The sequence below is a fragment of the Thunnus thynnus genome, chromosome 4, assembly GCF_963924715.1.
Source record: "Thunnus thynnus chromosome 4, fThuThy2.1, whole genome shotgun sequence".
NCBI classification, from domain to species: Eukaryota; Metazoa; Chordata; class Actinopteri; order Scombriformes; family Scombridae; genus Thunnus; species Thunnus thynnus.
The window spans coordinates 9,958,785-9,974,278 of NC_089520.1; the positions used below are offsets into that span (position 1 = coordinate 9,958,785).

Here is a 15,494-nt window from a genome sequence, read left to right on the forward strand (position 1 = left end):
TGACTAACAGCTCATGATTCTCCTCCTCCAGTTTCATATGTTATAAAAGCTTCCAAGGAGATATTCGTTCTGATGTGTTGCACTGCAGATGAAAATAACCAAGGAGAGGATTATAGAGCAGAAAGAGAATAAAAATCCTTCCACTCCTGGCCCTAAATTCTCTGGGCAGCCAGGGATAATGACAGGTAGGATCACAGGGGTTCGGAAACTTGAAGTTTCCAACATTTTCTAACCGGGGCTTTGGTGCTAAAGCTGTGTAGTGACGCCACAAAAACTCACGTAATGATGTGAGGATTTGGTACAAGCGAACATGGAAGCATTGTCCAATCTGGAGGAATTTTTTTTTTTCTTCACATACTCAGTGGCATGCAGCATCAGGACAAGACATAAAACAACTGCCCCACTGATGAGTGTCAGTTTGCCCACCGCTGTTGATGTCTTTAAACTCTCCAAGACAAGACCAGACAACTGCTGAAAGCCGACTGTGTGGAGATCAGTGGGAGCGGCAGACAGGTGGCTGACAGGCATGTATGTGATCAAGGGAAAGAGAGAGGGAATCAGTGCCTGGACAGAGTGGCTGTGATCGGGGTGCGGCCGCCCCGCTGTGACCGGACACATCTGACCGATGGCTCACAGCTGGACACTCATGTCTGGCTGTCAGGTCTCGGAGCGGAGCCCAGTAGGAGCTCTGCACTGCTGATATCATTTTCTGGCTGTATACATGAACTCCTGCCTGATTCTCCGGGGAATCACAACATTGCTACAAACTCCATCCCCCACCCCTCCCCCATCACCTTTACACCAGGTTACCGACGACAACACAAACAATGATTGACAGCTCTGTACTCATGAGACAGTGTTTTTCACAGGAAACCATACAATAAATGTATATACCGTCTATAAGATGAAATCAAAACCTGTTACAGAAAAATGCTGTTTATCTACATGGTTTTGTGCACCAACATGATTCATGTTTCAAAAAGAAAAAAAAAAAAAAAATCAAAGCATTGATGGAAGATCCAGAGTGTTTGTTGGAGTCAAACAGTAGACTCAGTGCAGAAAAAAATCTAAAAGTAATAATAATAACAATTCAATAATATCCATACAGAAATTGCAATAATATAACACATTGCATTTTTGTTTTCAATTCAACAAACGCCTGATTGTAAAGCCTATTCATGACTGCGTGTGTAAAGTAAGTGTGGTATCAAAACTTTAATACTTTAAACATAAAAATGTTTTTTCAAAAGGAAAACTGGAAGAAGAAGAAACACAGAATATAATGCAGCCACATTATACTCCGTAACGTGTGTCAAATCCAAGCTCTTACCAAACAGACTTCTAGTAATTGCAGCAAATCAAAGCACTGTGAAATTAACCACTCACTCAGCATGCTATCAAACACGAGACCCGACGCTTCAGGAGCGACTGCTTTGTGCACGTGGTATGCGTGTGCAACATGCGCACGTATGCACAGACGGCATTGGAGATGAATAATATGAGGGACGATGCTATCGCAGGAGATTCTGTCTGTATGTGCACGATGATGTAAACAGTAGAACCTGTTTCTTCTTGTCTGAATCTGAGTGGGAAGTTGGTTTACGTTTTTTATTTTTCCCCAAGCTTTTTTTTTTTTTCTCCACAAAATAAGGAAATCCTCCCTGTAGTCAATTCTTCTGCTTCTGAACTGAGTAATTGTTTCTGAGTCATCACGTTACGGCAGGTCGAGTGCATCTGATATGTACAGTACAGGATCATGACTGCGGTGCAAGAAGGGAAGAGTTCTATTTGGCAGGCTGTGAATATTTCACTGTGGAAACAAAATAATCATTTGTCTATAGTGAGAGGAAGCATGGTGAGAGGGAATCTTCATCACAAAAATTTCACACAATATAGAAAATTACTTGCAATGAGAAAAAAAAAAAAAGTTTGTTTTTTTTCTTGAGTGTTGATTTCTTGGTGTGAATTGTCAGTCTGAATGTTTTTGACATCAGTCTATGCCAAAACCATTTCATGGTTTTTTATTTTATTTTTCTCTCCTGGTGAAACAGTTGGGAGTGCAAGTCGGGTCCTTCAGTCTCCTCTGCAGTTTGCCTTTCAAAAAAGGCCACAGAGTACACTGTGTTTCCTCATAATGTTCAAAATTAAAAACGACAAAGACAATATCCACACCTTGTTGAGGATGGGCTCGTCTCCTCAACTCTTCCTTGTTTTCTTTTTTTTTTTTTTTTGCCCTTTTAAAGGGTAGCTTTCCTACTCAGTTCGTCTAGTGTACAACCTTATATCATCTATAAATTTAGATAAACTCCTTGCCTTTTCTCAGTTTTTCTTTTTTTTTTCTTTAAAAAAATTCTTTACAAAATTATCAGAACAAACAAACCAAAAAAATAAATGTTCAGCATCAAATGAAAATTGGTGGAAGATTGAAAAATGTGTTGCTAGTCACTTCTAACCTCCCATGTTTCTGGCTCCAAAAGTGGGTCGGCTGTGGGCCGTCTGATGCCTCATTACATGGACTTTGTTTCCAGAACTCTCCATAGCTGATCCCAAGGATGGAGGGAGAGTTAGGGTGAGGGGACAAGAGGAAGAGAGAGGGAAGTGGAGAGGGGAACGGGGGATGAATGGTAGTCTGGTGGGAAGACCAGACACACTGTCACGCGAAAAAACATCCACTCCATCCTCCGCACCCAGAGCCCTGCATCCTGACCGTCTTTTTTTTTTTTCCCTCTGCTCTGCTCGGGAGGGTCAAACCTCCACTGACTGGATCTGGTTCATCTGTGCCCGCATCATCTGGACGCTGTTGAGGATCTTCTTTTGATGGCCTGCTAACGTCACACCAACCCTCAGGATGTCACTGCGATGAGAGGCAGAAGCAGATGTTAGACTGACGTTACCACAGACGAACACTCTCTCAGAATCCATCTGCCTATCTATCTAAAATGCATTAAAAATGATGGCATGGCATTGGTTAAAAGTAAGAAATTGGAAATAAAAGCATAAAAACCCTTTGTCGCATTATAACATATAGAAGCAGAAAACAGTAGGGAGGATATATAAAACAGATGACAGTAAGCAACACATGCATGGATCATTTTGCTGAGAAACAGCTGCGTCTTCATCAATCTTGAAGACCAGAAAGCTTATATAATCACAGAAAAATGCTTGAATGCCAGTTTGGTGTGTTTTTCTGTGACGAACTTCCTGATTTCTGTGGTAAACCCCACCCATCTCATACAAAACGAATGCTGTGAATTTCAAATTCACAATATTCACAGAACCCAAGTCTTTTACAGACAATATTAATCGCAGAAGTCAAATTGTTACAAACAAAGCGTGAAAATAAACAGCATGTTGCTCTTTATAAGAAGGCAGTGGCATCAGCTCATGGAAACTACACTTATTCAATCTTGTTGCACAGAATCTTATCCATGAAACAATTAATTTCCTCTCTCCTAATGCTGAATCTCAACAGTGTTAGAGCCAATTCAGTATGTTTATTCAGTTTGTTATATGCATCAGTGCTTCTCCTATGTTCCTCTGGGGTGGAGGTGGCAGCCTTTGGGACTCAGCAGCCACACATTTCTCTGTTTTCTGTTTTTCTGTTTAGCGTTGTCAGGTTAGGCTAACCCATTGTTGCTAACTTCGGGGCTAACCCCCCTCACTTTTCCAGCTGTTGGGGAAACAACAGATGTGACTTTTCTTTGTCTAGAGAAGCTGCAGCATTTATTAACTGACACATTGTAGCCTATAGTGTAAATTTACTGCCAGACTGACAACTTACTGCTAACCTTTTCCTGCTGCTCGCACTCGCTCAACCACTCACTCGCTACGCACACACATGACGCACTGCCCTAATCCTTAAAAGGAGCTACGCTACTCAGAGTTTCCCAGGCAATGACACAGAGGTTGACTCACATTTCGGGACAGTGCTGCACAGAGATGCCCCCAAATGAATGGATATTTGGCTTTTTTGGCATTAAAAGAAAGATTATTTTGGCCTGGTGGGGGTTCTTGCCAGGCCTGTACAATTATAGGGGAAACACTTTGTATTGTCGGCCCCTGCTAGTTAGGCTACTCAGTGACGCCCACAGGATAGTGAACCCTTATTAAAAGGAAGTAAGGCCTACATGAGGGAGGGATTTAGAATAGGAAGCCTGAATGAGGACGGCAGCAAACAGTTTCTTGACCACCATTGATTCCTGAGCCAAGTAAAGTTTTGTTAGACCAAGAACCTGTTGGTCACATAGGAATAAAAAAAAAAAAGAATAAAGAAAGAAATGAAGAAGAATATTATTATAAAGCTTTTGTAGGATTACACTGCTACTTTGAACTCACATCTAGACTGATTCTCACACACCGGCATCTACTGTGAAGCTTATTGCTGCTTTTCAGTTATATTTACAAGGACAGTAGTTCCTATTTCTTTTGTTGTGGATTATAAAACGCTGTGAGGAATTTGTTTGTTTGTATGAACTAGAACGTGCGTCTGAACTCCCTCACCGTCTCCGCGCTGGCTGGAGAAAAAAGGTAGGACTAGGCGCTATTATAAACAGTAATCATACTTATTAGATTACACACAACCACCTGTTTTGTTCAAACAAATTAAAGATCTCTGTGGTTTAATCTCTAACTTGTGATAGACAGGAAATTATTTTTATCTTTTGCGCTACAGGTGGCATTCTTAACATGATTATATCTTGCATGGTAGGATGATTTTTTTCTAATTTCTTTGGCTAATCAACACCATATTCCAATGTTTCTTCTCAGTAGGTAAATGGAGGTCAAAGAGAGGTCTGCTAAACACATGGCAGAGAATAAAGGGCACTGTTATGGCTTCAAGCTATTGTGCTCACTGCTCAGCAACTGAAATATTATGATCTGCTAATTGCATACAGTGCAGCTAGCGTCTTTTATAACGAGCCAGAGGCAGAGTCTGGTGCTTGTTCAGGTTTGCTTATCAGACCCAGAATGACAAGAATAATCAGCACTTACTCCATGGTCATCTGGGACACCACATCAAAAGTGGAAAAGTCGGCGTTGGCAAAGTTGTCTTTGTACTGGCCCATCTTGATGGCATCCAGCCACTCGTCCACAGTGCTGAAGCTGGAGAAGTCTGGGATGCTGCGGTCCAGGAGAGGGAGATGAACACTGAGGGGGACACAAGCAGGATTCATTAAGAATAATGATAATACAAAGAGACAGTTGTAACATCATAGCCAGTACAGACCACCTGTGTGTGATTCAAACATGAATTATTACATTACATTTTCAAAAGGCTAGACAGAACTTCAGAGAAGCCTACTGCCCTTATCCATGAACCAATATTTTCCAAACTGATCTCTCATAAAGTGTATTTTCCAAATGAAGTGATAGGCTTCAGGGAGCCAATATATCCACTCAGTGTCTGTGGAAAATCTGGCCCTCGGTTCTGCACTCCACCACAAATGAAAGTACAGACGGGGATAATGGAAATCAGTAAACCCTGGCTCTCAAAGGAAACTAACACCCAGAGCAGAAACGCTTCAAAATGTTTTGTTTTGAAAATTGCACAACTGCTTCAATCCAGGACTCGCCTAAAGCATTCGTGGGAAGGATTTGATCTATCAAACCAAAAGGCTTTAATTTACATAACCGCTCGGCGCCAGGAGAAACAAGAGACACTGTGTTCGGCAAAAGTGAACTGTGCCACGGATGGCACTGAAGAAGGAGCATGAATTTCCTGTTAGAAAGCGGAAAGCCTTGACGTAGAGAGAAAATCAGATGCATTATATTGTCCTAGATGTTATCCACATCAATGTGAAATGACGCTAAAACCAAAGGTCTGTCTTGTGGGATGCCTACAGAGATGATACGCTGATACCGCATAGATGCATTGATAAAACACACATGCAGATACCGCACAGACAGTGAAAGACAGAACACAGAGATGGAAAAGACAGATTTAACACCAGACTACCATATATTATGACTACGAGTTTAACTGACTGAAAGACACTGCAAACAAGCAAATCACATACAACAAATCTGATCATCCCTCCTACCACTCACCCTGAAGATAACGGGGTCATGGCCTTTAGCGTGTTGGGATTACGGATCATCTTGTCGAGGTTGTTGACGATCTGGCTGAACTTGGGCCGGTTGTTGCGGTCCTTCTGCCAGCAGTCCAACATTAGCTGGTGCAGCGCGCTGGGACAGTCCATGGGTGGGGGCAGTCGGTAATCCTGCTCTATGGCATTGATGACCTGCAGGGGGAGACACAGATCTTTAAGGGTTGCTATGAAGTTCTAAAAAAAGAGGAAGTGGATTGATGGAAAAAGGATAGCGTATGATCCGATGTATAGATGTCATGAGTACATGTTGGTTACTGAGTTTTTGGATGATATCCTCAACTGTGATGACTTTCACATCATCTCACTGATATGAAGTAAATATTGGCATTACTGCTGTCTCCTCTGATGAACACATAACAAGAGCATCTGTGCCTCTCACCATGTGGTGACAACAACTGTTGTAGCCATTACTGTGTGTTATCGCCTACCAGTCAAATCTGTTCAATTATAGTTATTGCTTAAAAATAAATGTATAAAGATATATTTGTGTACAAATCACCACATTAGTTCTGCATGTGAAGAGTTGTTAAACACCACTTAGGTCATTGAGAACATAAACCTTATGCCAACAACTTCACATTTCCACCTGAACTCTGCCAGCGGTGACCTCATTTCTGGCTTTTACAAAGTATTTAACACTCTCTCTCCATAAAGCCACTTTAAAGATATCCCTGACTTAGGCCAGTGATGATGCTGGTCGGGGGGCACACAGAGGTGGTGCACGGTTAACAGAGTGGAACAACCTGGAGGACACTTGTGACGAGGACGCACAATCCCCTGCTCATTATCAGGGCCATTAAAGGAGCTCCATTCAGACCCAGATTAATCTCATTCATGAGACCCCCAAACGAGGACCCCGATGGAGCAGAAACACTATCTGGAGCTGCTAATAAGATAACCGTTGAGGTCCTCAGTCCCTCTTAGCACATTAGTGTTCTCACTTTCAATTTGAAACTATTTTCATTATCTCTCTCCCCATAATTTGCTCTCTCCTCCGCTACCCAGAGGGAGATAGGAAATGGAGGCTCCAGTCAAGAGCAGAATTTGTCCACTGAGCACTGCCGTGCATTTCAAATGATCTGATTATGTCTCTGTGGTGAGTGTGGGGGAATTTTCATATAAAACCCATGTGTGAAAGCCGCTGTTTAGCTAAGGGAAAGCAGATACAATGACAAAATGTATCTCTGAGGGGTTTGAGGCTGTAATGAAACTCTTGAAGTAAAAGTGACCGTGTATAGTGACGCACTGTTTCAAAAGCAAGATGCTTGAGAACGAAAATTACAAAAAACAAAAAGCAATTACAATAATGACTATAGACCAGTTAAATACATACATCTTGATTAGTCATGTCCCAGTAAGGCCTCTCTCCGTAGGACATGACTTCCCACATGACGATCCCGTAGCTCCACACATCACTAGCAGAGGTGAACTTCCTGTACTGGATAGCTTCAGGGGCAGTCCATCGGATAGGGATCTTCCCTCCCTGTGAAAACAAAGGGCACAACCTCAGTGAGGGAAGCGAGACCGAAACCTAACCGTCACAGTGTCCTGGCTCCGGAGAGAAACAACGTTCACTGCAACAATGCAGACGGTAATCCAAACTGGGAGGTGGATATCACAAAACCCCTGGGAGTGAAGTGTGGTATATGAAATACTGGATGAGGAGGAAGGGAAGAACAGGTGAAGGGGTGATGTTTGTCTTGATAGGGAGAAGAGTGTGGGAGTGCAGTGCAGTGTGTACGTCAGACCTAGGTTAAATAAAACCTTCGAAGAATTGGATTATCGACCTGGCAGCTCAGATAGTGTTGGGCAAGTTCTCACTCACAAAATAACATATTAAACTCACTTAAGCTAAACTATATAAAACTTTCTAGCATTTATTTATCCATGTATGGTAAAAACTTTTCCCAATTATACCCAATATTGCTCTCTACAAATGTAAAAATCGTTTATCTGTGAAGACTGACCCACATTTACTGAGTGAGTCTCACTGTGTGTTGTGAGGAGGATTTGAAGGTTTCTCACCAGGGCACTAGTGTAGGTGGGATCTGATGTATCATCCTCCAGGAAGCGCGAGAGGCCGAAGTCCGACACCTTGCACACGAGGTTGCTGTTGACCAGGATGTTGCGGGCAGCAAGGTCGCGGTGCACGTAGTTCATGTCGGCGAGGTACTTCATCCCTGAAGCGATGCCTCGTAGCATACCAACAAGTTGGATCACAGTAAACTGCCCATCATTTTGCTGTAAAACAGACATATTGTGTTATGATATAAGTGCATGGAGTGGTTCAGAAATAGGAGGCGTTCCTAGAAACTCTGGGTCACCTGACAATAATCGACCCTCAGTACTTTCTCATGCCATCAGGATGGATTTTAATATTCTAATTTCCAAAGATCCAAAAAGATAATGGACTCCATTATTTGATTTGACTATCAAATGTGGGTTTTTGGGGCTTGTTGATTATTCTTCTGCTTTGCATCAACCTTGCCCTTTCTTATCTAGACCTTCCGATATTTCTTTGTTAGTGTGCTGCATTAGTGTTAGGATGTAAAAAAAGACCGGGCTGAAGGGCTGAAAGCAACAGTTTTGTTAGGGATTGTCTCATTTTTCTACAAACAAAACCTTCTGCAATCAGAATTTGAAAGATGCTATAATCACATTAAAATTCTACAAATAGGGACTAAAAAGGTTTTTGTTTCACTCAGTAATATTCTATGATTTTCTCTCTTGCAATTGTTGGTTGGTGGAACTCATCATCCATGCGCCCCATATTAACAATGTTACAAAACTGATTCACACTTCACACTTGACTCATTTTAGTCAAATCCCAATTATCATCATTATTATCATGATTATTTAATTTCAGATCTACTTGAAACCCAACCCATATGAATTTCATGTAGAAAAGTTACTTTGAAGTATCAGTTTCTCTGAAAAAGCCCTGCAGGACACTAACAGAGAGGTTTGGGTTGTGCTCAAATGGTCTGTGCAGGGCTGGGCCAGGCTAAGCTGGGTCTAGCTGGCTGTCTACAGCTGTTCCCCTCCACGGTTTGGTAAAGGGCTTTACCCCATGCATGGGGAGCGTCTGGAGCAGTGGTGCAGCTGTGCCTCCAACTGCGCACACCTGCACTCTCTCCACCACCCACCACGACGCCCGGAGAACAGAAGATTCCAGAGAATGGCGCATGGGAGTGCAGGGCTGGGTGTGGACAGACGGAAAGACCAAGAGAGGGAATTGGAAGGGCAGGCAAGCAGGGCCCTGAGCACAGCCATATTAACTGTCTGCATGACTGCTCCACTACCCTATTTCTCTTTCAAAACACTTTGCTGCTCATTAGCCAAGCGGATGCTTCTCCTCACGTCAAGCTGCTCCTCCTCGTGTACCACAGCAATTAAGCAGAATGCATTATTCATGAAACCTTTCTCACAAATACACATTGCCACCTAATCTGTGTGCTGTGTTTGCATATACTTTAATTGGAAAGATTCCTCCAAAGTCTTTGGGGTCGGGTTAGCTGGAAAAAGTATCCAGGAATTTGTAGAAATGTTTAACTCAAGGTCCAGTGTGATTTATGTGAAAATAATATTTTAAATCAAAGACTTTCATTCTCTTTACTTTCTCTGCTTATGGTTGAATCCAGATACCAGTCGGCTCTGTTTAATCTGTCCTCTCTACTCCCTCGCTCTCTCCACCTTGCAGGTTTTTCTGCAGGAGCAGCAGAGCAGACAATCCTTCACCAGCAGCTGAGTACAAACTGCAGTGACCATTTTAAACAACCACTCAGCAATCACCTCAGAGAAGACACAAACCATGTTCAGAGGCTTTGACACTGTCAGCAATTGTTGTCATAAACTGTCACCGTGAGGTGCCGCAGAGGTTCCCTGTTGTTTTGAATACAATGTGCTGTCAAATATGTTTAGCAAACATCTACATACACACAAACACCCTTCACCGCAAGATCAAATTCCAAAAACAGCTGATGCTTTGTGTCTTAGAGGTCAGAGGCAGAATGCAAATAAAGACTCCAAACTCAGTCTGAATAGTGCGCTGACCGAAGCTTGCATGTGTCTTTTTCTTGAGGATAATTTTGATATAGTTTTGCAATAGCAAGCTTAAATTGTCTCAGTGTTGTTACAGTATTAAACTGGTGGAGATGATATTGTTTAAAAAGTGGAGAATATTTTCAAGCAATTTAATAATGCATCTTCAATTAATTTACATGGAATTAAATAGTTATTACTTACTGCATGCATAATTTACTACACATTTGTATCCCAAAACAACAACTTTGTGATGCTTTTGTATTGTCTAACAAAGCACAACAGACTTTTTTACTTTGGGAAAGGTAATGACTAAATTATAATCTAGTATTCTTACTTTACTTACACTGACATTCTTTCTGTGTCACCTCAAATAGAGAGTTCCCATCACTTAAAAGTTTTACTAAAAATAAGCCTTCTCTTAGCAGACATCATATATCCCCAATTTCCACAAATCAGAGAATTTCCTTTTCTGCTCATTCCAAAAATGCAAAGTAATTAGGGTGGATGAAAGCATACAAAAAGAGCGATATTAGCTGAAAACATGTTTTTATTTCACTAACATCCCTAGACAGATGCTGAAGGGCTGCGTGACATTTCATCACGTAGCCAACTTCATTTTTAAACATCGGACATCTCATTTTAAGTCTTGCAAAGTATTTGAATTATTTATGCAGGTCATAAATGAGGGGCCATGGACGGTTCTCTGTTATATCCTTCTCTGGTTTGATTATGAAAATTAAAAATTCCATGAACTTGTGAGCACTGCATATTTCTTGTCAGGGAGCCGGAGGGAGGGGGGGGGGGGGGTTGTGTAATTCCTATATGCATTCAAAGACAGCACTGCATAATCAGCAGTGGAGTAAATGTGGAGTGAATACAAAACAAAAGCAAGGCAAACATCAAAGAGCAATACATCTCCTGGACTCAGTAACAAGCAAGATCCTAATATTCTGTAGGTAATCATAAAAAAGACTGACTGAATTGTAGAGCGACTGCATAGAGATGAGAACACTGACTGTGAACACTATTTGAACTTAACAAAAGTGAGTAAAAGTGAACAAAACAACTAATGTTCACTTGTATTGAGATTACTGTGCATGCAGGAGAGTTCTGTTCTGTTGCTTATATTTAATTTCATAACATCAATCCTGTTGTGATATTAACATTATGTCCTGTATGTTAGGGACTCTGCTTGTGTGTGTGTATGTGTATTTTTACATGTGAAGTCACATGTTTTTAACTTTTCCAGTGATGTGCACTTTAATCAAACCTAAGTTGAAGTTGAAGTGAGTATGTGTATGTCTGTGTGCAACAGATGCTTCTTTGCCAGAGATAGTGTCTAAATAACCAAAGTTATGTACTACGAGAGCTGAATGATTAATTCTTTTTATTTTTAAAAGAGTGAAATTTTCAAAAAGAATAAAGAGCTGTGATTAGGAGAAAGTTTATATTGACAGCTGCTGATTTCACAGCCTTAATGACAAGCAACAGACTGTATTTAATTAGTGTTAGTTCTGAGTTTGCCAAACAACAAAAAAGAAATTTTGGCTGTTCTCTGGTTAATAATGTGCTCTCTGCATGGTGGGGTCTGTACATTTACCAAAGATGATTGAAAAGGTGATTTTTGATGTTGGTGAAAAGATAAGAAGTGTGTTGTACTGTATCTTTTACTGTTCATTAAAGACCAACACAGTGGCAAGTCTTTTTGTATAGTTTCACACAGGTATCTAGCAGGTAAACACTGGCAGACAGAGTTCTCAGAAACTCCCATTAAACTTTTAAAATGATTATATCATTTTTTAAGCTTATCACAGTAAAAACGCTCAATTGAGACCTCTATTTGGGGCTGTGAAGCAGCTGTGAAGCTGACGTTAACGTCCAGCAGCTACAGTGTTAGCACCATTAGGTGTCATCAGTTTGATGTCAATAAAACATTGTTGGTGTGGCTTACCATAACTGGCCAACTGTGCAACTGAAATCAGTAACTATAATGCTACTGTTGATTGTCATGATCATACTTTAATATGATTAAGTAATGTTAAATATACCACTAATGTAATTTCTTAATAAATATGAGCTAAATTGGTCAGTTTTTCTATAGAACACCGGGCAAATTTACTTTACTCTGACTGATTGGTTTAAAGAAACCTGTGTGGAAATCAAACAACTGCATTAACGTACAGTATCAGATTCTATTCATGCAGAAACAATACAAGTGACCTGCAGTTACATTTATAGAAAGTAACTGCAAATTAAATTAGATATTTCCCTCAAATCATTTGACCCTACGCACTACCTAACTATTCTAGGTGAGACATAGAAACAACAAAAATGATATAAAAATGTAGTTGCTCACTCTGAGGAAGGAGTCCAGAGATCCATTCTCCATGAACTCGGTGATGATCATGACAGGACTGCTCTTAGTGACCACGCCCTCCAGGTGAATGACGTTAGGATGGTCGAACTGGCCCATGATGCTGGCCTCACTGAGGAAGTCCCGCCTTTGCTTTTCTGTGTAGCCAGACTTCAGAGTTTTTATCGCCACAAACATCTCCCTTTTACCTGGGAGCTTCAGGTTGCCGCTGCATACTTCTCCAAACTCTCCTGTGAAGAGGTTACATGGGAAACGCAGTGGTTCTATTAAACTCACAACGACATGGGCAACTAAACTCTAGCAGCATTTCTGCATCCATTTGTATTTAGAAATCAACTAACAACCAAGCTATTTTACAGTGTTGTATTCAATCCACGTTTCAGTCGGATTTTTCCATTACCTGCACCAATGACCTGTTCAATCTTCACACAGGATATATCAATCTCCTTGGCAAACTCCCTCACAGCCTCGTTGGGGTCCTCATATGTGAACGGATCAATATAAATCTTCATTCCTGGAGTCACTTGGAAAAAAGGAAAGAGGGACTATAATATTCTGCTTGTCATGCTTACACTCCTGTGGGCTAGACATTCAAATGCATACAGGCACATTAACAGTCAATTCACCCTGCATTCACACATTCCTGTGCAATTATGCTATTTCTCCTATGACATTCAAGCAGCCGACAAATGTGGAAAGCTGGAGGAGCTAATGTAGTTACTAATAGTGGTTATGACTAGTGCCTTGTGGCTACGGTGTATAGCGATTCAGCCAGCAAGGACATGGTACCTCCAGTCCTCTTAGCGGTGATAAGGCAGGTTAATATATATATCATTTCCTGTGAGTCATAGTGCCATTAACACTCAGGAGAGAAACCCAGGCCCTATATCAGCATCGCTCAGCTCCACTCCAAGAAATAAATTGGCTCTCCTAAGCCCTGATGCCAGGTAAATTGGCTTAAGGTGGCCTTTAAGTGTTCAGGGACTTAAGTGTCCCAAGTTTTAAATCCGATTATTCGGCTCTCACCTCCACATCAGGCCTTCAGGCTATTTGAATGGATACTGAACTCATGCCTGGCCTGATACAGAGCTAGAAGAGCATGCACGCTGCCTAAAAACCTGGCACACCCCGCTGAAGAAATGTGCTGCAGAGATGAACAGATGGAGAGGATCTTACCAGGCAAAACCCCCCATTACTAAAACCCTTCAAACTCTTCCTAAGCTGAAGCGCTGTTCAACAGACCACCCTCATATGATGGCAAAGACCACCAAAAAACAGGGCAGAAGCCTGAACTGTAACTGGTGTGAGGACAGGATGCGCACAGGACACATTGGCTTCTGCTGTTAATAGCTGTGAAATACGCGAGTCTCTCACTGGCACACTTTACTGAATTACATACCGGACATCTTTGCACAGCATGATCATATTATATTGAGAAAGCTATTACCATAAACTTAAAATGGAAATAGATTGGAGTTTTTCTAATCAGGCAGGAGAAGAACGGATTAGCCACAATATCTAAGACAGAGGCCTGGTGAAATTACTTCTCAGCTCTTTCTCACAGATTTATTTTTCTGTTATTGTCATTTAAGCTGTATGCTACTGTACTGTATGAAGAAAGAAAATCATTGAGAAATTCCATTCATTCACCAAGCCTTTTGAATTTTTTAACAATGGCAAATGACTCATGTGGCATTAGCATGCTAATGGAGTTAACGTGAGTGAAGACTGACCTATTTCCACAACAATGGATTTAGTTAACTATGAAATGTGATGATGCACAGAACACACACTTGAACACTGGTTTTGATGTGGTTAAATCCAGACTCCGAGTGAGCAGAGTTAAACAACAGGCAGGATTACTCGTAAGTGGGGGACGGGCAAGTGAAGCGGTGCTGTGCTGGGCCGTAGCCAAGGACACCAGCATGCAAGGTGGTAACCATGGAGACAGGTGTGTGTGAAGCAGCAGAGGGCTGAATGATAGTCATGGAGATGACTGTGTGAGATGGTAGTCATGGAGACAGGTGTGCGTGGCACCGAAGGAGGAACACACGCAGGCAGAGAGGGGTGGTGGTTTACTCACTGTGGCCGCTGGTGTAGTGCTGCAGTTTGTCTGTGTATTCTGAGTCAGCCCTGTCAAAGCCACGCCTCCTGGGGAAAAGACAAAGAACTCTAGCTCTGGTTCAAAGAGAGGGAGCGGGGAGGGGCAGAGACACAGATCAAACACCCCCAGGTCTACCTACGCTGAAGATACACCACCTCAGCACACATGGGGAGACAGGACTTTATAGATAGAGAAGCAGCCAGTTTTTTTATTTTATTAAAAATGTAGCCTTCCATGCAGTCACACCACACAAAGTTGTCTTTGTTTCTAGTGCACTCCAGGTGGGCAGCTGCAGTGATACGAAACTGCTGTATGCATCGTTTTGAAAAGTAAGGGGACATGTAACAAATTTTCTTTGTTTAAAATCTATACAAAAAGGGGGAATATGATTTTAAATTCCTTGTAGGTAGTTGTGGCGAGCACATGAATACAAACATTTTTTAATTCTGAAAGGTTAATGACGCGGACTGTGTGATGCATTGTGGGATAGTTTGGACACATCACAAAAGAATACAAATGAGAATTTTGACCTGGACTCTACCAGACAGCAATAACGTCTTCAAAGTAAACAAAAAAAAAAAAAAATATATATATATATATAGTAAATGCAAAACATTTAAAACAAATCTAATCAAAATTATAATTTCAAATCTGAATCTTCATATACATATACAGTATTTCTGCAATGTCGCATTGAAAAATATTAAACAGAAACCAATTATTGAAGTGCAGTACTTTTCACTGAGAGGTCAAAACAAATTTGTATGACTTTGACTACATGATTTAACCAGGTAAATGTGAGATCTTTTGCATAGAACAATAACATTTCACATTTTAAAAACTGCCATATATGTATATTTTT

The 15,494-nt window shown here is 41.2% G+C and overlaps 1 protein-coding gene across 4 annotated transcripts in view; it reads right to left on the bottom strand.

Moving 5' to 3' along the window:
• Positions 1–360: 360 nt before the first annotated feature.
• ephb2b (eph receptor B2b) overlaps positions 361–15,494 on the bottom strand; it is a 124,752-nt gene continuing 109,618 nt past the window's right edge. The window contains exons 9-16 of one of the 4 annotated variants that reach the window (XM_067586511.1): positions 14,612–14,676; positions 12,929–13,042; positions 12,511–12,758; positions 8,136–8,351; positions 7,444–7,593; positions 6,049–6,242; positions 4,993–5,148; positions 361–2,854 (exon numbers count right to left, since the gene is read on the bottom strand). In XM_067586511.1, coding sequence (XP_067442612.1) covers positions 2,746–2,854; positions 4,993–5,148; positions 6,049–6,242; positions 7,444–7,593; positions 8,136–8,351; positions 12,511–12,758; positions 12,929–13,042; positions 14,612–14,676 — 1,252 coding nt within the window. In that variant the 3' untranslated portion in view covers positions 361–2,745. Of the gene's footprint in view, positions 2,855–4,992; positions 5,149–6,048; positions 6,243–7,443; positions 7,594–8,135; positions 8,352–12,510; positions 12,759–12,928; positions 13,052–14,611; positions 14,680–15,494 lie in introns of all 4 variants that reach the window. The other 3 variants (XM_067586509.1, XM_067586510.1, XM_067586508.1) reach the window with 3 other exon arrangements.